At 33.2% G+C, this 22,190-nt stretch overlaps 2 protein-coding genes across 4 annotated transcripts in view; both read left to right on the forward strand.

Annotated features, from left to right (window-relative positions):
- The window catches only part of LOC110112850, a 33,712-nt gene extending 31,286 nt beyond the window's left edge, over positions 1 to 2,426 (forward strand). Inside the window, exon 18 of the mRNA XM_028691622.1 lies at positions 1,718 to 2,426. Within this exon, the coding sequence (XP_028547455.1) occupies positions 1,718 to 2,258 (541 nt within the window). The 3' untranslated portion in view covers positions 2,259 to 2,426. The remainder of the gene's footprint in view (positions 1 to 1,717) is intronic.
- Positions 2,427 to 8,362: 5,936 nt separating this feature from the next.
- LOC110112871 lies at positions 8,363 to 21,924 on the forward strand. 3 transcript variants are annotated; one of them, XR_003699468.1, is made up of 5 exons: positions 8,363 to 8,492; positions 9,079 to 11,131; positions 11,373 to 11,453; positions 13,120 to 13,227; positions 21,709 to 21,924. XR_003699468.1 is itself a non-coding variant. In XM_028691627.1 (3 exons), the coding sequence occupies exon 2, from the start codon at positions 9,215 to 9,217 to the stop codon at positions 11,099 to 11,101; it is 1,887 nt and encodes a 628-aa protein (XP_028547460.1). In that variant the 5' UTR covers positions 8,363 to 8,492; positions 9,079 to 9,214; the 3' UTR covers positions 11,102 to 11,131; positions 11,373 to 12,339. The 3 variants fall into 3 exon arrangements, 2 of the variants coding, with proteins under 2 accessions (XP_028547460.1, XP_020700911.1); XM_028691627.1 differs by lacking the exons at positions 13,120 to 13,227; positions 21,709 to 21,924 and having other exon boundaries at positions 11,373 to 12,339; XM_020845252.2 differs by lacking the exons at positions 11,373 to 11,453; positions 13,120 to 13,227; positions 21,709 to 21,924 and having other exon boundaries at positions 9,079 to 11,276.
- The last annotated feature ends 266 nt before the right edge of the window (positions 21,925 to 22,190 follow it).

Raw genomic sequence — 22,190 nt, forward strand, 5'->3', positions numbered from 1 at the left:
CGAGTGTATGGAGTCGTTCCGTCGCTCCAACCGAACGCTAAAATTTCCGCCATTTAATCGCAGGTGAACAGTGCGATGCCAATATTGGCGTCGCACTGTTCACTCACGTCATTTTTTTGCTCTCAACTGGCAAAACGCGCGAAAGGGAGAGCGATCGTTACCTTCTCAAAAACACCTAAAATGGCGTTCGATTGTAGCATCACCACGCCATTTTGAAGGTTTTGCGTTACTTTGCCGTGAAAAATGAAGTTTTCGGTTGGAGATGCCCTAGATTGTTTATTTTGTTCGGCTTACAGTTACGTTTTGGCTGGTAAAATTTGTCTGTTTTGAGTTTTGTTTGCCTTGATATGTTATTTTGAAAGTGTTGGTGGGGGATGCGGAAGAATAATGTGTTTTTTTCTGTGAGGAAGGCTTCTGCAATCGCCACTCTTGTCTTGAGCTTAGAAGCAACATTTTGACTAATTTATGGAAATGTAGGAGTTGATGAAAGCCATTTCTTTTATATGCAAAACATGCTCGTAAATCTAAAATGCATTTAATGTTTATCTTTTTTTGGGATACCCAAAAAATACCCAGTTCCCTTTTTCTTGAAACTGTATTCTTAGTTTACTTTGCTAGCCTCTTTTAATCTTCTAATGTTGATGAATCAATTTATTTTGCATCTCAAATTGATATTTCAATTATTTTTAAAATATAGTTGTTGTGCCATTTCTTGGAGGAGGAAGATGTATCTTGAACTTTTTGGGAGAGAGAGACCGGGAAGGAAGAGAAAAGATTTTAGGAGAAAACTTTATTTCATTTTCCTCAAATTATAAATCAACCTATAGCATCTATATAAAAATTTTTATATAGGTGTGATGCCTTACGGAATGACTTAACCTAAATCTGGACCAATTCTAACAATCTCGATCTTGATCCAGATTTTACATTGAAAAAAAAAAATTTTTGAAAGAGAAATTTTGAATGCTATCGTATTGTCTTGACCAAGCAAAAACACCTTGCTCTCCATTCCACCGGTCACTTCCTGGTGGTTGCGCCTACACCTTGCGACAGATCTTCATGCTTCTTTGCCTTGACCGAGAGCCACTGCTCCACTTGCTTCCATCAAGAACATGTCGTTGTTCCTTGCTAGTAAGTCAATACATGTCGTTATATGCAATGGCAGCAAAGGCACTGGTACAAAATGCCTTGTTTTCTTTTTACAAGGTATGAAAGATCTTGCGGCCTTGCATAGCCCCCCCCTGAAAATTATTGGTTTGTTGTGGAAGGAAAAAGGGTTTGAGGATGTAAGCAAGTGTATGAAGTTAAAAGTAAATGGAATGTAATGAGAGTTTCCAATATTTTTAGCATAAGGGGGGTTTTTTAGAAGGCCATGATACAAAATTTGGCACGTTTAGCTCGCTTTTTAAATCGTAAGCAGCATTACAAAAATTAATCTTGCATACCATGAAAGCATATATTTGTTGAAGATACATAATGATATGCCATCTTGACTAGTTTTTCCTACCCGAACCTGCACCTCTATTTTCTAAAACTGGTTTTACAAACAAGGACTCAGATTATTTAGAAGTAAGAATTTTGATTTCTTGCTAAACCACTAATTTTATTTTGGATTCTTCGCAAAAAATTTTCTAAAACTTTCTTGTATGATATTATGATATACAGTGGTGGTTATTGAAATTTTTATATATGATTGAGAAGAGTGTTATTCTGCAAGGTTTTCGGAAGTTGCTGAGCTAAGCGATGTCTACTGGTTGGAGATCCGAGGCAAGATTAACTCTAGGATGCTCTCCAAATGGTCAAACTATTCAGCTTATCTTGTATTCAAAGTATCAAATACTGTAAGGGGCTTAAGTTATCCTCTCCTGGAGGTTTCTGTCACTGTAGGAGCCCATGTCTCAGGGTTCTCGGTGCGCTTGATGGAAGAAGAAGAAGAATATCCTAGGCTTTGGCCATTTTTTCCGCCTAGATATATGAAAGATCGACTTCGACCAGTCGAGGCACCAGATGTGCAGGGCGAGGCGGAGGAACCTCAGCATGATCAATGGTCAGACTCAGATGAGCAAGCACAGAGGGATTGTAGAATGGTTGGAAAACCTCAAACAAGGCAGGATGGGTGGATGGAAATTTTGATGGGGGAGTTTTACAATGAAGAAGGGGATGATGGGGATGTTGCTATGTCATTGTTGGAGAACAAAGGCGGGAACCGGAAGAGTGGCCTCATTGTGCAGGGTATCGAGATTAGGCCTAAGAAGTAAGGAGAACATCCTGGGAAGCTAGGTAGCTCTTTGCATTTTCTTTCATGTTTAGATAGACAATCTTTTTGAAGTTGATAAGTCACAACTTGATTAAGCATGAATTTTGATGTATCTGAATGACTTTTTGAAGTTGATAAGTCACAACTTGATAAATTGATTTTTTTTTTTTTTTGAAAGTTAAAATCAGGATCATCCAATCTATGATTTTAGCAAATTAATGTGTGATGAAACTGAATGACTTGATGAGAAGAACAGTCGACATCAAATTGATCCAACTCATAAGAAACTCAAATCAAATATTTAAAGCATAATTGAAAACTTTGAGGCATTAATTAGAAAATCAAAGTATCTCCGAAGTTTACATGCTTGTCATCAAATCGAGCTTCTCAAAAAGATGAATCCAATGAGACCAAAATTATCTAATTCTGATATCATTAAGGCACTTATATGTTGAAATAATATCTTATGATCAAGAGTAGGATTATGTTCCATTCTATGAAATGTTTTGGGTATATCACTTAAAAGTCTATAAATAAGCTATATATAAGTACATGAAGGGGGCTTGGACCTTAGCTTGAAAGTCAAGAGATCTCAAAAGCTTGAAGAATTCCAAAGATCCACCATGAGCACCGCTGAAGAACCACCATCTTGACCATCATCGTCAGACCACCGCCTGGCTGCTTGATTGCTATAGCCAAATCATTACCTAACGACTACCATCAGACCACAATCCAATTGATGCCAATAAAATATCGCCCAACCACCTCCAATTAACCACTAACTATCATAGTCGAATCATAGCTTGACCATTATCGTCATACCACCGCCTAATCATCTCTATCAGAACAATACCTTATAGATGTTGTCAAACCACAGCCTGATCAACACCAATGCCATCCGACCACGATTAATTGATTACAGTCCTCCAACCACTATTGTCTTGTCAAGTCTTAATATTTAATTATGAAATTCTCGATTTAGATCTCTTAACCATCTAACAGTACCACTAATAATCATCCATATGAAATAATAAATACAACGAAAACACAATTTTCATTTTTTTATTTTATTCAAACATATATTTTATTTCTAAAAGAATCATTTACACTAATCATGAATACATCTTTTAAATCATCCTACATCAATACATTCTTGACCACAAACGAAATAAACATAAAAATAAAACTGATATAAAGATTTTGATCTGTCTCAATTCACTAAATTCTTACCCTTCCCTAAAATCACAAAAAAAATATATAACGATCAAAAGCCTAGTAGGTCATCAAAATCTACCATTGCACCCAACGCACATAAAGTGTAACATGTATATAATCATTCAGGACGCGAGTACGCTATGCTTTATAATTTCATGTAAATAGGATGAATCATAAACAATCATAATCATAATCATTAACCTATTCACTCTCTCACTCCTTTAAGCTCACAAAAAGATGTGAAAAAACTCAGAGATCACTTATGCCAATATTCTCCTTTGCCTATTTTTGGTCCAAAGCAAAACTTCATTGAACATATGCTCTTCACTAGAGGTGTAAACGAGCCTAATTTGAGCGAGTTGATGTGTTGTTCGGCTTGGCTCTCATTGATCAAATGAGTCAAATATTTTATTGTGTTTACTTATTGAGCGGAATGTCATTTGTTCAAGAACATAATATCAGCTTAAAAATATGATCCCAAGGCAACAAATTATAAAAACAGTTTAAAAATCAATGATAACATTTGTTTTTAGTAGCAGTTTAAATCGTTGCTATTGCGAATATTTAGCAATAGTTTTTATTGATGTTATGATATTTAGTCATCCTTATCACTTCTATCCTTGAAAACAAGCTTTTATTGTCAATAAAAAAAGTATTTTGTTACATGTTGATTTACCTAGCTTAATTTTTTATTAATAGAAATGTTTACATGCCAAATGCATAACCACCTAACAACTTCTATGCTAATCTCTTTTGTTAAAAATCTTTTTTTAGTCCATTACTCGCCTTCATTGACCATAAAAAGGTTATTCATTATGATTTGATCTAACTTCTACTTTGAAAGCACATTGAAATCCCTTCAAATTTTTATTTATTGAGAGCTTTTGGTGAAGAAAAAACATTGAGGCATTCAAATATAATTTTTATACAAATATTTAATTTATGCCTCCTTTTAAAATTTTAGGATTTTGAGTTATTGATGCCTATTAAAAAAATTGATGGTATTTATAAATAGTTAACTGAGATTTTAATTTTGATTGTTTATTGAATAAATATTTTAGCTCTTTTTATCATATTCTATTCAAATATTAAAATTCATAATAACACTTCTATTCAAGGTTGTGAAAATTGGACCGGACAACGAACCGGAAGAAAGAGAGGTTTACGGATGTAATAAATAATATTATTATTGAAATTTAATGAAATTAACATAATAATATCATCATTTCAAATATGAGACAAAAAATTAAACGAAATTAAAAACTATGAAACATAAAACTTATATAATTAAGTAAAAGAATTATTTTAAAATCTCACGTAAGAGCAATAAAATATATATAAATATCATAATTATAAGAATTTACGCTCATAAAAAAATGATCATTTTAAATTTAAATATTTTTAAATTTTTAAATTTGATTTTTAATTTAAATTTACTTTACATATGACCATATAATTTAATATAAATTATTATTAATTTATATAGCATATTTAATATAAATTTAATTCTGACATAAGTTTATAAATTAATATAAATTATTTTTAATTTATGCTATACAATTTAACATATTTTACATGTATATGTTATATAAAAAAATTATTTTATAAATTTATATCTAAAAATTATTTATATAAAAATAATTTATCATTTTAAATAAATAAAATTATTTTTCTAGTGTTAAATAAATAAATTATTATTATTAGCTAATAAATAAGTATTATTGGTTCAAAAGAATTGGAGCTGGTTTGAACCGATAGGTTCGCCGAATGAATCGACGGCTCTGACTGGTTCAGTCCAGTTTGATGCATAAGCGGTTTTCAGATTGGACCAAACTGATCTTTTGGCCAGTTCATTGTCAAATCGATTGGTCCAGTCCAATTTTTAAAACAGTAGTTATATTCCTTTTTTCATTTTTATTAAATTTAGGATTTAGGGTTTAAAGCTCAAACCTCAGACTTCAAGTAAACAATCATCTCCTCCAAAGAGGGTGAACATTAAACATAGTCCAAAAAAAAAAAAAACTAATTTTAGAAGTAAACCTCAAACACATATTTCATTTTTTAATCCAGTGTAAAAGAATTGATTTAAATGAAATTAAATAAAAAACTTTTATAATTATAAGTGACAATTACGATATATTTGGGACATATATTTTGTTGTTTTGTTTTTCAAATATTAATCATAGTTTTCTTTGGCTACAATTATTTTTTTTATTTTTTTTATTTTTATAGAATTATAATATTCTTAATATCACTAGTCACTTTATCCCACATAACATTAACACTGTCATTGCAAGGTCCTAAGTCCTGGATAAGAAAAGTGGAGGGTTGCATTAGGTAGTTGACAGCCAATGTAAAACTTGTTGAATAATAATGCTATGAATACTTTAAAAAATTATGTTAATGCTAAGGCGTCCACTGGAAGTGACATGCTGTATGATCTGAATACATATATAAGTGTGCAAGGACCGCCGCACTAGCGCCCATGTGCAATGTTAAATAGGCAAGGGCTCCCACATCAAGAATGGATGTTGGAAAAAAGTTAGTCCATAAAACTAAAATTAGGATAAGAACTTAAAATATAGGTTATCTTACATAAAAGTTAAAAGAATTAATATATATTGTGATTCATATGAAGATAAAATATTATGTGCATTCAAGAAATTAAATGGGATAGATAAAAGGCTAAGGAGATTGATAGTTTAATATTTAAACTATAATATTTGGGTATGAGTCGTAATAAAAATAGTGTATGCGTGATTATATATAAGAATTTAAAGGATAATATTATAAAAATTAATAGAATTAAATATATAATTATAGCTTTAAAGATTGTTGTTGATGCTAATATTATTAATATTATAAGAACTTATGCTCTTCAAGTAGGTTTGGATATGAGTTTAAAATTAAAATTTTGAAATTATTTAGAAAATTAATATAAAAGATATATCTTGAAAAAAGAATTTTTATTGGAGGAGATTTAAATAGACATATTAGTAGAGATGTTGATGATTTTAAAAGCATTCATGGTGGCCATAAGTTTGGGATGACAAATGAAGATGTTAAGATCATATTATATATATTTTTTAACTTATAATTTTTTAATTGATAATACATTTTTTAAGAAAAGAGGAGCATCTCATCACTTATAAAATTGGATATAGTAAAATTTATATTGATTATTTTCTTATAAGAAAACTAGAACGTTTAGATTATAAAGATTGTAAAGTTATTCCGAATAAAAATTTATGTACCTCATATCGATTATTAATTCTGGACTTTAAGATAAAAAAACAGAAAATAAAAAATAAAGTAAAATGATATTCTATGAATAGATGAGAACATTCAAAGAATAATAATAAAAATATTTTTAAGAGTAATATTTTAAATCTTAAGATTTTATCTGTGCTTGAGAATGCTAATGTTATGTAGGATAAAGTGACTAGTGGTATTAGGTACTAAGGAGGGAGAAATATACACGTATATATCCAAATAAAGAGATATGAGTATTAAGGATTTAGTTCAAGTGAAATGTATTAAGGATGAAAATCAAACAATTCTTTTCTTAGAGATGATATTCAACAAAGGTGGATGGATATTTTGCTCAACTTTTTAATGAAGAATGTGAAAATTCGATTGACTTTAGTGACCTTAGCATCCTAAATGACCGCTGCCTCCTCAAACCCCTAACATATTCCATAAGTGTGAAGAAAAAATTATAATTCCTCGTTTCTTCATCAGCTTTTCCTCCAAATCAGTCTTCATCCTCGTCGGCTTTTCCTACCCCAAACAAGTCTTCATCTCCTTATCATTATTTCTTCTTTTTCAGTAGCAATTTATTAAGCTAAAATCCTAAAAATATAGAACTTTATGACATTTCATTTAAAACAATTTACAGGTCGGGTCGATCGGGCTAGAAAATAAAGACTAAACGTGAAATAGAAATGAATATCAATGTGTACAATTTAGGTGTAACGATTTTATTGGAGTCTAGACAGAGCTATGTCCGGACTCTGCGTAGAATAATTTCTCGTCCCAAAGGGACCTTTAGACTAGTTGATAAATATCTCATTAATAGTTGCTAAGATTTTGTACTCAAATATTTTCTATATCAAATATATGATTTGACACACTATTCTAAAAAAATCCTAATAATAATCTTCAAAAAATTAATCAACTAAATAAATTAGCTCCCAAATAAATTTATTTATCTATCTAAATTCTGAAAGTCTATCCAAAACAATGGCAATAGTTTGTAAAAAAAATTATAAAAAATAAAATTTAATTGAATTTAATAAATAAAAAAAAGAATCTTTTTACTAACACACTATCATATTTAAACTTTACAAAAAAATAGTTTTTTTATAGATTGCAATCAAATTTTTTATATGATCATTATTTTTTCACAATTTTTAATAATATTTTTTGTTTAAAAAAGTTATTTTATAGAATAGTTTTTTAAAAAATTATTTTATTTATAATAATTTTATAGTCATTTTGCAGTCCTCCCAAAAACTTTTAATTATAAAGAACTACTTATCATCTTAAAAAAATATTAAAAAAGAGTTAAAATTATGAAAGGTCAATATCTTTTAAACAAAATGTCATTTCCGGAGGGTAATTTCGGCATCGGATATTGAGGAGGTATTCCCCTTCCGCCTCAGTCTTCCGGCAAATTATTGGGTCAGGTGACCGGAGCCAAAAGATAAGTTCGGACAGCCAATAAAAATTTGCCGCGTCATCTTGCGCTTTAGTTGCGCTTTTTGACTTGCGCTTTAGTTGCGCTTTGGTTGCGCTTTAGTTGCGCTTTAGTTGCGCTAATTTTAAAATAATATTTTATTATTATCCGAACCTATCTCTGCCTTCGGTCACCTGACCCAATAATTTGCCCAGTCTTCCCTACCTATATTTCCTACTTCCCAACCTGCCATGCGGCCGATCCCGCGAAATCTCCGAGGTTCTCGAGCAAAATTTTTGTGACAATTTCGGCATTCTTTTATCAATTGGATTGCGGAACGGGGTATTGTACCGACCTTGCCTTTTTGTATTGCATTTCTGTTTCGGATTTGGCCTCCATTCCCGCTCCCGACTTAGTTTGATCTTTTTATCGAGGCTCTTGCTAGATTGTTACGTTATTTCGCACTTCATGGGGTCTTTCATTGGGAAATTGTTTGGCTCCCCATTTGCTTAAATAATGGAGCTCAACTTAGAATTATGGGGTACGGATTTGCTATTGCTAGGGTTCTTTTGAATCGAAAACCTCTGGCTGGCGAATTTTTAATTTCGACTGTGATTAGGGTTTTAAAGCTGCAGGACTGTTTTTTTTTTAATGGCCGCGCCCTGTGGGGGTTCTCACTCTCTTTCAGGGGCGGCGCAGGTTAGAATCCATGAGTTTGTGGACTATCTGCACAATATGAAAAAAAAAGAAGAAGAAGAAGGCATTTTTTATTAAAATTAATGTCTAATTTACCTTTAGAAAGAGCCAATAGCTGTAGCGCGCTGTTAATTAGGGTTTGTTTGTTTTTTTAAATTCTCCCTATGTATTACTGTGTTGCATCATTGTGCCCAATTTGACTGATTGGTATCTTCACAATGAACTTTTTCAGGGTTTCTGTGGACTGAAAAGTTCGATGTTTGCAACTGATTTGAACTAGAATGGATATTGGTGCTCTATGCTATGATCATACTGTTTTGTATAGGCTATTTTGATTGTTCATTTAAAGACTTTGTTTGATTGGCTAGATGAAGGAAAAAGATAGGCCTGATTTATATAGTGGTCTAATGACCGAGAATGCCTTGGCGGTCCATGAACTAATGAGCAGTAACTCATTGGCAGTTCAGGAATTAATTTGCGGCAACTCCATGGTAGTTCAGGAACATAGTTTGGTTTCCACAGACCATTCTCTAATTGTTGGGCAGGAGTTCCCTGATGTTGAAACTTGCAGGAGGGTACTAAAAGATATTGCAATTGCTCTTCATTTTGATCTTCGTATTGTGAAATCTGATCGTAGTAGATTCATTGCTAAATGTGCCAAGGAAGGATGTCCTTGGAGGATTCATGTAGCCAAGTGTAATGGTGGTCCTACTTTTTCAATAAGAACATTGCATGGAGAACATACTTGTGAAGGTGTTCACAACTTTCATCATCAGCAAGCAACTGTTGGATGGGTTGCTAGATCTGTGGAGGCTAGAGTTAGAGATAATCCACAGTATAAACCCAAGGAAATACTGCAGGACATACGTGAACAGCATGGTGTAGCAGTTTCTTATATGCAAGCATGGCGTGGGAAAGAACGGAGTCTTGCTGCAGTACATGGTACCTTTGAGGATGGGTATCGTCTTCTTCCTGCATATTGCGAACAGATACGAAAAACAAATCCAGGAAGTATAGCGCTAGTTTATGCAACAGGTCAAGAGAACTGCTTCCATCGGCTCTTTATTTCGTATCGTGCATCAGTATATGGTTTTTTGCATGCTTGCAGGCCACTTCTTGAACTTGATAGAGCATATCTTAAAGGGAAATATCTTGGGACATTATTCTGTGCTTCAGCTCTAGACGCTGATGATACTCTGTTTCCTCTTGCTTTTGCCATCGTTGATGTGGAGAGTGATGAAAACTGGATGTGGTTTCTGTCAGAATTGAGAAAGCTTCTTGGAATAAACACAGACAAGATGCCAGTACTTACAATATTGTCAGAGAGACATCCTTCAATTGTGGAGGCAGTTGAAACTCACTTCCCCAGTGCTTTTCACGGCTTTTGTTTGCGTTTTGTTAGCGAGAGCTTCCGTGAGGAGTTTAAAAATACAAAACTTGTTAACCTCTTTTGGAATGCTGTTTATTCCCTTACCAGTGCTGAATTTGAAGCAAAGGTGGCTGAGATGATGGAAGTTCAAGATGTCATGCCTTGGTTTCGTCAATTCCCTCCTATCCTTTGGGCTGTTGCATACTTTGAGGGTGTTCGCTATGGCCATTTAACTTTAGGGATTACAGAAGTATTGTATAACTGGGCCCTTGAAGGGCATGAGTTGCCAATAGTACAGCTAATGGAACATATCCGTAATCAGTTAACAATTTGGTTTGTTGAGCGCCAGAATCTGGGCTCATCATGGACATCAATTCTTGTTCCATCTGCTGAGAAGATTATTTTGGAAGCAATTGCTGACTCCCATTGCTACCAAGTTCTCCGAGCAAATAAAGTTGAATTTGAAATTGTGTCATCAGAGCGAACAAATATTGTTGACATACAAAGACATTGCTGCTCATGCCGGCGCTGGCAAATCTATGGCATACCCTGTGCACATGCTGCTGCTGCACTCCTATCTTGTGGTGAAGATGTTCGCCATTATGCTCGAGAGTGTTTTAGCGTCAACAAATATCTTGAGGCCTACTCACAGAGCATATATCCTCCACCAGACAGAACCCACTGGAATGAATTTGGTGATGGAGCTGAAGTCGGTGGCCGTAAAGCTGATGTCATCATTCGTCCACCTAAGACACGTCGTCCACCTGGTCGTCCTAAAAAGAAAGTTCTTCGAATAGAAAGTTTAAAGAGACCAAAGAAGGTTGTGCAATGTGGCCGCTGCCATCTTCTAGGTCATTCTCAAAAGAAATGTTCAATGCAAATTTAAACCTTGCATGGTCGCTGTTCAGCTGTAAATGTATGCTTATTCTCATTACTTGCAGATGTAGCTGGATTTTCATTGATGCTTTAGGTTGTTGTGCAGGGCTTGTTACTCTTACATGATTGTAACTTTTCATCTAATGAAATGCAATGCCATTGCCTTTTCATAGAAATCCAAATAATTGTCAGTCTGTTATTGCATTTGCATTTTACACATTATTTCTGTCCATCTTCAAGTTACTCTTTGAGTTATTTATATTATGTTATATGCATTGCAGCGAAGCACAGCCTTAAGGCGATACACATGGATGCTTATGAGCAAAAGGGTTGCTTGTTGCTTGGTCAGTTTATTGGTTAATGTATGGATGCCTCTTTCCCATCCTTACAATGCACATATTAGGGATATGATAGGCATGATAGTCATACTGCATGTTGTGGTTTTTGACGTGCATGTTTGCAACAGTAAGGGCATCTCCAACCGAAAATCTCATTTTTCACTCCAAAATGTTGTGAAACTAAAAAATGCTGTGATTCATCTCCAATTGAATTCCATTTTGCCTCCTTTTGCGAAGTTAACGGTCGTTCTCTTCTTTCGCGTGTTTCTACGACAAGTTCGGTAGAGACATAAAAATGACGGAGATGAACAGTGCAATGCCAATATTGGTGTTCCACTATTCACCAGCAATCAAATAGCGAAAGTTTTACCGTTTAGCTGGAGCTCGCGAGCATCGCCATTCGAGCGTTTGGAGTTCGGTTGGAGATGCCCTAAGTCATTGCTAACCCCATATTCAACTAAGCAAAACTGAGTAGGCTTGAAATTAGCTTTCATAGAAGTTAGATACATACAAGATCCATATAGTTCTTTCAGAGATTATGATAACAAGATTTGGTTGTTTGCAGGAACTGTAGCATCCGGGTAAATTTTGGCGCTGACCATACAAATTCCACCCTTGTGATCTTTTCAATTTTATACATTTTTTATTTTGATTTAGTTGAAGTTTTAATTTTTTTAGATTATTAAATTTAATTATTTTAAATTTTTAGATTAAGTTTTAATTTAATTTGAATTTACATATGATTTAAGTTTTATATTCATTTTTTATATTAAGTTTTGTATTCATCACATTAGAATCATAGAAATGGTCCTAATGAGATTGTCCACATCAAAATTAGATGTCGTTTTGAGGGGTCTCAAAGCAATTGTTCTTTTGATGATAAATATATTATAATATTATGATAATTATAATTAAAAAAAACCTATAACCTATTATAAATGAATATAAAAATAAAATTAAATATAATTTTAAATTAAATTAAAATCAATATTAAAAATAAAATAAATAAATTTAATTTAAGTTAAAACTTAAAATTAAATTATCCAAAAAATTAACAACTTAACTTAAATCAAAATAAAAATTATATAAAAAATGAAAAATGAAATAAATATAATAAAAAAATCTAGTTCTTTTGATAAAGAACTCAATTGTGAACCCATCCAAAATAAGAAATCTTATTTTTGAAGCAAACTAGGGGAGTTTTTAGGGACCCAAAGATGAAAGGTGTCAACATCAGTGATAAATGGAACATGGATATTGTAATAACCACATTTGCATTAATTAATTACAAGTAATGACATGAATTGATCTAGGAAGATTGATATGAATTGATCTAGGAAGATTGATATGTTTAAAATTATGTATTTTGAATTTCTGTGAATGTTTACTCATTATTTTTTGTTTGGAATTAGTCCTAAGGGTTTAGTAGGTTTGAATTAGAATATAAAATTTCTTAGGAGCGCTGCGGTGCTGAGCTCTTTGTATTATAGTAGCATAAGAGGTGCACTTGGAGCGTTGTGACATTGGGTCTCTGTATTGAAGCGCTGTGACATTGGGTTTGTATATGCTAGGTCATATTAGGATATTTTATCGGGGTGTTGGGTTATGGGTGCCTCGAAATTTTGCTTTTAATTTTTTATATAAATATCAAAATCCTCTCAAAATCCATTATCACATTTCATTCTCACAGTTTGATTAGCTGGCTAGAGAGGGGAGGATTTTAAGAAGAGAGCCTATTTTGGAAGTCTTCGAATTGTTTTCATTCATCGGGCTTATTGAGAAAGTTATTTGAATTGAGGTATGTTACATCTACCCTATTTTTATTTTTTAATATTATGGAGTTTTGCTAAATTTTTTGGTTTTTTTAGTTGAACGGACAACAAAAAAATTTGGATAAATTGATATCTAGAAATTTTTTTCTGTTTAACTATTGATATATTGTTCTCATTATTCTATACATTTTGATATTTTAAGTATTTTGATTGGGTATATTGATACTGATGAAAGTTGCTATAGAAGGATAAAAACTTAGAAATATTGTGAATATTACATGCAGATATTTTTACAATTGGTAGTTGTTGAGGCGTGTATAAATTTACCCCAAAGTTTTGGCTGCTCTGCCATAAATATAAAATTCTATATATTTGTGTGATGTGTCTGATACTTTTTTATTCATGTTGAAAGTGTTAATATTTTTATGTGTGATTGAAATTGTGTGAAGGAAGGAAATGTTGGTGGCCGATTATTGATGCTCATGTGCATCCAAGTGGAGGTATAAGGGCCTGACATTGAATGAATGAATGGTACTATACACTGGAAGTCATAAGGGTTTGATACAGTTGTGCTACGTACTGGAATTCATAAGGAATTGATACAATTATGCTAAGTACTGAGTCATAAGGGCTTGATTATGTATCTGTGAAATGTTTGGGAGGTATTTAGTGCCTTAGGGGAGATTGATGTGATGTAACTGGAGATCTTTGTAGTGTGTTTATTTCTATTATCTATGAATGCGTGTTATTTAAGCTATTTGATTAAATTGTTGTGTTGAGGGGGGCAGCTAGGGGCCAAGCTGGGAAAGATGGGGGCGGTTAAGGCATGAGAGGGAAATTTAAATTAGAAATTGAATTGGGGGAATTATTGTATTAAATAGTAGGAGTTGTGAGGGTTAGGGTTATGTATGCTTATTGTTTCTCTTGGAGTTCTCTTTGTAGTTTTGGGCTCTAGATTCATCGTCTAGAGATTGGGAGAGAACGATCATCCTCTCGAATTTAGGATCAATTGTATCTTTGCTTGTTCTTGTTTTTGTTTTGATTCCTATAATACAATATACTATTTTTGGATTGTTTTTATCGGAGATCTTGAGGTTTTCTTGCTATTTTCACCAATTATTGTTAGGTTTGCTTCCGAACTCAAGTATTTCCCATTAGGGGGTTACTTGCGAACTCAAGTATTTCCTATCACAAATATTCAATATAAGTTGAAAAATATTTACAATTTATAACGTTTATTCTTTATATTCTTGAAGAGTTGAATAATTACTTTATTATCAATACAACAACATCAAGTTTTTTTCCCACCATGTGGGGTCGACCACATGAATTCTATTTCTCTATTGTGTCATGTTAAAAGTCAAATTCTCATGTAAATCTAATAACTTCATTATCAATACAATCCAAAATTTCAAATAACAATAATTCTACTGATCTCTAATACTATTTCGTAGTCAATTTTTTATAGTGGCAATTGTAGAAAATGTTTTTTCAACTCTTGCTGTTGCAATGGATAATACTAATGACAATTTTAATAGTTTGAAAATGAGGGGGTATAAAATATTATTCCTGCTCTAAATTATTTTCCCAGTAAGGCTCCCAATATCTTTTAACAATAAAAATTATGCCTCATACCGCCGATCCAATCAATATTACCCATAAACATGATGTTATATTGTATTGAATGGTGATAAACCAAACCCATGATCAAAGTCTTAGGATTTTTTTCAAAATTTTCGTTAAATGAAATAGACCACAAAACTTCTAATTAATTTCCAGCAGGCAAAAAATGCAGGCAAAAAATAAACTCATTCATTAATTTCTATTCTTTTCATTCATCATTAAAATATTTATTTACAATAACATTTTACACACTACAATAAATAGCTATAAACCAGAATAGAGCAATTAAATAAATAGATTTATGCAACTCCACAATAATAGGGGTAGGCTATACAGGGGCTGACTGATTTGGTACAATATGGATTAGAATAGGCTAAGGTACAAGTTTAGCATCAACATATAGTAAGTTAGAAGGAATTCTAGCTAGAGTAGGCAAAACAGGAGGTGGCTTTGGTCAACTATGTCACACTCTAAGATTTAATTGGAAAATTATTTTTATTCCTATTTAACTCGTCATCAATAAATGAATTCAAAACAAACTAAAAAATCCAATTACAAAAAAAAAAAAAAAAAAAAAAAAAAAAAAAACATAAACAACTCACAATTCATTAAAAGAGTCATGCACAATAATCCCGTATAACTTTTTTATCATATCAACTCATATACATAAATGATTGAATTAAAAAAACAAATTTAAAATAGAAACATACCTATAGCCTAAACTTTTGATCTTATCAGTCTTTCCTCTATCTACGTAACATTTTATCCTTTCCTGAAATAACATGTATATAGGGTGAGCAAACCACTTGCTCAGTAGGCTTCTTGAGACCTATTAAAGAATTCAACATTCATAATTAAAATAAATTACGTAAGAAGAAAACAAAAAGTTTTACAGTTTACTTAAGGTGGTGTGGTAATTATACAACATTCTATTCATAAATTGGTAACAACATTACATTTAATTTTTAAAAGTGGTTATGTATCAATAGTATACATATATCAAAAGCAACAACATAATCAGTTCTTGAACTTGTACATAACAAGATGAACTTTATTTAAACTTGAACATAACATCAAAGTGAATTGCATGACATTTATACAGATTATGTAAAATAGTTTTCACATGTATATGTCTCGAAGCTTTCTTATATCTACAATTCCACTTATATCTCTTCTCAATCATCTCACATTTGTTTAGGATAGATAGAAGAATTACATATAACTTAGTTCCCTTTATAACTTTACTTTCACTTATAGCTCCATTTGTTCATCTTACATTTATTCAAGACATAAAGGAAATACTTGTGTGCATAGGCCCCTATAACTCAACTTATATTGTACAAAATATGAAAGAGTCGCCACTTAGATCACTTTCTTTCTCCCCACATAAACTCCGCACAGGGACATGACATATACATTTCATATATAAATATACAAACATTGACATATTCATTATGTATGAATGATATTTAGCATAATGCATGAATACTTGAAAGTAGCATATCTACGACGATTCCAGTAGTATACATGGGGCAGAACTTGTACATTCACTCAATAATAACAATTAAAAAAATCAATCATGGGGAATATTTGTAACATTATTTATGGGCTTATGTTGTTCTATAGTATTTTCTATTAAAATCAATTTAAACAGTAAATCACATGAAAACGACTAAATGAAAGGTTGAATTTTTTTGTGTGAAAATGCTCAAAATCATTTATTTTATGACATACCAAAAATTACACGGTGGAAAGTTTCTCAATTTTTATTAAGTCAAATAAATCTTCGGAACTTTTACGTAAATTGAAAACTAAAGTTGGGTGACAAAAGCCTACCTCAAGATGAATAATCTCTTCAATTGGCTTGATAGATCATTTTTTTTCTTTCCTCTTTCTCCTTTACTAATGTTTCTAGCGAATGAAAATGATGGATGGATGAATGAATGGTTTAATACTTTTAGATATTTATATAAAAATATCAAAATTAACCTAGCTAAGACGTTGACCTCCTCACCACTGTTACGCTCCCAAGGGATTTTCCTTTTTGGAAATTTCTCATAGATAGATACCTTAGCGCCGCTGTGCTGCTCTTTTAGTGCCGTAGTGCTCCCAAACGCCTTAAATAAATAGAGAAGGCAGCGCCGCAGTGTTGTAGCGATCTCAAGGACTCAAGTTTTATTTACCCAAATAGAGAACTTAGCATTGCAGCACTCCCATCCCAATGCCGCAGTGCTCATAAGAAAATTTATAGTTATAAATTTTTCTGCTTATATCAAATTTACAAAAATTCATACTCTTAAATATGCATATAATGCTTATCAGGTTCATTTTAGGTTATTGCAGGTACATTAGGCACCTATGATGCAACGACACGCCTCTTAAAGAGGGTATGCAGTGTCGGACACGGACACGCGTCAGACACGGCATGGACACGTGTCCGACACGGCATTGGAGTGTCGGAATTTAAAACATTAAAATTTAAATCGGACACGCGTGTCCGGTTATTAAATGATAAAATCGTCAGTTCTATTTAGCCTTTTCCGCGAACGAGAAGCCCTATTTTTTCGATCCATGAAAGAAATCTTCTAGGGCGGACTGGGAGAGCTCGCAGTCGACGCTAAACGAAGCCCGCTGCCTTCGCCTCCCGTTCCTTCGTCATTCCTGCTCGAGCCGAAGCCAAGCCGAGCTCGTCATTTCTGCGTGATTTATGCGGTCAGCCGAGGCAAAGTTCGCAATCAAGGCCAAACAGAGCACCTTCTGCGCGCAAGAGAGCCAAGACCTATAAGTGGATTTCGCCATTTCTTCTCTTCATTGTTGAAAAACCTAATGTACATGCTCGGTGCCGCTCAGTGCATGCTCGGTACTGTTAGGTACATGCTCGGTACCGCTCAGTACATGCTCGGTACTGCTCGAACTCGACCTGAAAATTTTGGGTTATGGTCAACCCGTTTGAGAAACGGATCAGGTTTGGGTTCGGGATTCTAACCCGTTTGTAAAATTGGGTATGGTTTGGGTTGACCCAGAAACCCGAAATCAATATGGGTTGACTCGAGAACATCACACATCACCTCGTCTCATCATTTTTGTTGTGTGATAGCCTATGATGCACCGACACTCCATTTTAAGAGGCAATGCAGTGTAGGACACGGACACGCGTCCAACACGGCACAGACACGTGTCCGACACGTTCTGGGTGTGTCCGGATTAAAAAAATATATATATGCTTGAAAGATATGAGAAAGATATGCTTGAAACGATATTTTTTAAATGAGAGAAAAAAATTTAATATAGAACTTGCAAAGTTCTTTGGATATTTAGAGGATTTTGGTGATCAAGAATCTTTGGTTGATAGATGGAGGATGGATCCAAAGTTAGTTTGGTTGATTCATGGAGCTTCAGCACCGCTTCTTCAAACAATAGCAATAAAACTTCTTGGTCAAGTATCATCCTCTTCCTGTTGTGAGAGAAATTGGAGCACATACTCATTTATCCAATCAATGAAGAGGAATAAAATAACTCCACAACGTGCTGAAGATTTAGTTTATGTACATACAAATCTTCGTCTTCTATCAAGGAAAACCTCACTTTATATGACAGGTGATAACAAGATGTGGGATGTTGCTGGAGATGGGTTCGAGTGCCTTGATGATATGGGATTATTGGAGGTTGCAAATCTTTCTCTAGATGAACCAGAGTTGGAAGCAATGATATTCAATGATGATGATATTGAAGGCCAAAGACCAACATCTGAATCTAATTTTATCATTCCCTCTATTGAGTAGTTAGACCTTCATGTTGTATTAAATGATTTTTTGCTTATATTTTTGTGTTTGTACTTTGTACTAGACATTTTGTACTAAACATCTTTATGTTATAAGCTAAACAAGTTATCATGAATTGATTTATTATTGCTTGATATTTTTACTATAATGTCACCTTAATTTTTATATATTATATTAAAAAATTATTATGCCGTGTCCACGCCGCACCCGTGTCCTATATTTTTAAAAATTGTCGTGTCCCGTGTCCGTGTCGTGTCGTGTCCGTGTCGCCGTGTCCGTGTCGGTGCATCATAGTTAGGCACTATAGCTATGCATATTACAAAATATATTGTGAATGTGTCTATCATGGTGGCCATTAGGCACTATAGCTATGCATCATCAAAGTTTGATGGTTTTCTCTATTTTCCTATATCAAATGGTTCTTGGAAAGGATTTTGAGAAGGTTCACCTCGATAATTTTGAGGTCGACTCCATCTCCTAGTCATGAAGACGTGTTACAGGGAGATCTTCAGTATCACAAGTATTGACCATAGTATCATTATATAAGTCATCCTAATCATCAGGATTCTCACACAAAATGGGATCAGCCGGATCCTTTTTCAGGCAAGGGAGGCGTAACAAGTGGAACTGTATCCACTAATGCCGTATCTTTTGTCTCAGATGTGATAGGAAATGTATTAATAATAACCTTCTCTTTTGAGTTGGTCGGTATATAGATTATAGAAAGCCTCAAAAACGCTAGCTGAAATATTTGGAATAGATTTTCAAGAAGATATAGTGGAGGAATGCTTCTTTATCCTCTTAAAAGAAATGGATGGGGAAGAAATAGAAATAGTCACAAGTGACGTCAAAGAAATCTCATTGGGTACCCACTTTTGCATGGCAAGGGGTTGTAGAGGAGAACTCTTCTTCGCAGTGTACTAGATATCGATGGGTTGGTTAGATAATATTGAGAAAAAGTAAGATATAATTTTCTTACCTTTCTTATTGCCTTTAACAACGTTTCTAATGTCTTTTGAGATTGTTAAGAATATGTATGACCTTTTGATTTCAGGCATAATGATATTTCATCATGTCATGATTATGGAATCTCTTTCATTCCGGAGTGCAAACTTTGGTTTTTGCAGTTATGGAGGTAGATCCGTATGTTGATGTATTTTTTACTCTCCTTGAGAATAGTCTTCATAATTTGGGACCGTTTTAAGTAGTTTCTAAAGTTGAGGTGATATAAGACATGTAGCCCATGGACCTCTCTTTTAGGCTTCGTTTGGGGTGGCTTTCTTATTGCTTCTTAAACCATCTTTTTAATAAAAAAAATTTATTTGTTGTACTAGAAGGCTGCTTTAAGAAGCAATAATGAAGCCTTAGTCTAGTTTTCACCGGTCATGATTGTTGACTCATTGAAAGGTAAATCAAAGAATTCAAAGTTTACAACAACAACATCAATCCTTTATCCCACCATGTGGGGTTGGCTACATGAATCTTTTTTCTCTGAAGAATTTATACTCAATGCTACATAGAAGAAAAGAGGAAATCAATAATTTCAATAACAAACACAAATAAAAATCATCCTAGTTATTCACCCCCATTAGGTTTGCCTCCTAGCAACTATACGCCCCGTTGTTGAATGTATTTGGGGTTGTCGATTAATGCCTCGGAAGCAATTTGTGGGCCCTTTCATTCCTTTGTTGTATTCGAATCTGTGATGGTGGTGTTTCCTTATAAGCAATGAATCCATGAGCTCCAACAGAACTTTTTTTAAAATTCATTGTTGTTGTCATATCTTAAATATATTTATGCAAGTCAGTTTGACATTACATGATGATGAAATTGACAACTTGATAATACAATTAAGTGCTTTAGAAAGTTTCTGGCCAGAAGGCACAAGTTTTCTGATGTAACTGCAAATGAATATCGGTTTGTCATAACTAGAAGATTGAGATATGATGTTTGCGCATTGTGAAATTCAATCTATTTGATATTGGAGCAGCGTGCTGTTTTCGATAAAGATGTGTTTTTGCATTTAGCAAATAGATATCAAAGTTTTCAACGATATATATGCTTTGTAATGATGAATGAGATAAATTAGTAACCCTTGAAAATTTCTTATGATGTCACGACTTGTTTTCTGGAATTATGTATTTGATGACAAAATTTCACTTGATAGAAAATTGCTTGGATTAAAAAATGGTCCTTATGGTTTCATGAGTGGCTTAATCATTGTCAATTTGTCAAGCAACGTAAGTTTGATAAATTTTAGGTTGAGCATATTTATTATTATCATTTGTCGCCATGTTAAATCCTTTTTATAAGATAAAGTTTGTAGATTATTGCCATACCAAAATCTATGGTGGGAGGTATGAAGAGTTTATAAATAATTATGTCAATGTAATCTTACTTATTTGATGGGTACAGGCAAAATATACATTGAAAGTGCATAAGCTTTTGGCCCTCAATTTTATAGATGAAAATGATAACGTGGAAGGTTTTGAGACTATAATAACTTGGTGGAAAAACAAAGTCTCAGACGAGGGGTCAGAGTTGAATCTTTACTTGGTGGAGATAAGTTACGAAGTAAATAGAGTTCTTTACTTGAGTTTTGGAATATGAGCTCAATGCGATATCCTACTCTTTCATCACTGGCATCAAAGTCAAGTTTCAGAAAGAAAGTTAGAAATCTAGCCAGAGTTCACTCAAGTTGAAAACTGTGCAAGCTTTGATTTGTCTTGCCAATTGGACATTTTCTAATTTATTTAGTACTTTCTATTCTCAAAAAGGTATGCTAATTTTGTTTTTTGCAAATATATTATTATTTAACTTGTCACACCTTCTGGTAAGCCTTTTTCAGCGACATCTTAACTTCCATAAGCATGTTATGCTTTGACTGTTTTGGACTTCAGGATTTCTCTTTTAATGTTTTTGTGTTTGTCAACTGATTTGTGTATTTGATTTTGTTAGATTTGACCATGCAATATGTTACTGTGAAACTATTACTATGGTTATATTTTTGTTTTAGTTTTCACTTATCAGATTATGTTCTGCTTGTGTAGTATTTGCAATTAATGCTCTTAACTTATGTTCAAAATCTGATTCCTTGTGCAGGTGCTTAAGCTTGTTCGTGCAATGCATTTGTCCTGCATGTATTTCAGCATGGATGGTGTGTTCTTTCTGACCTACTGTGGATTTACCAAGCAGGTAAGTGATCATGTTTGTATTGTTTTAGAACACTTAAACCTGCATCTTAAGTTCCTGAGTAGATAGTATAAAGATATGGCAGATGTTTGATGATTAAAGGTCTAGGTTTTTTAATGCAATTTAGGATGAGATCGGAGATGGAAAAAAAAAAATCATAATTGTGGGTTAGAAATTTGTAATTTTAGAAAAAAATTGATGCTTTTAAGGTGGGCAGTAAACATGTTTTGTTCATTTAAAGAATTGCTAAAAATATGAAATTCTGTAAAAAAAAATACTGAGTAAATGATAAAATTTAGCGATTCAACAAATTTATAGGCTGGAGTAGCTCCAGTGGAATATAAGATTAGAGAGAGTCACCTTAGATGGTTTGGTCACATTAAACGGAGGCC

This window comes from Dendrobium catenatum, unplaced genomic scaffold (genome assembly GCF_001605985.2).
Source record: "Dendrobium catenatum unplaced genomic scaffold, ASM160598v2 original_scaffold_27042, whole genome shotgun sequence".
Taxonomy (NCBI): domain Eukaryota; kingdom Viridiplantae; phylum Streptophyta; class Magnoliopsida; order Asparagales; family Orchidaceae; genus Dendrobium; species Dendrobium catenatum.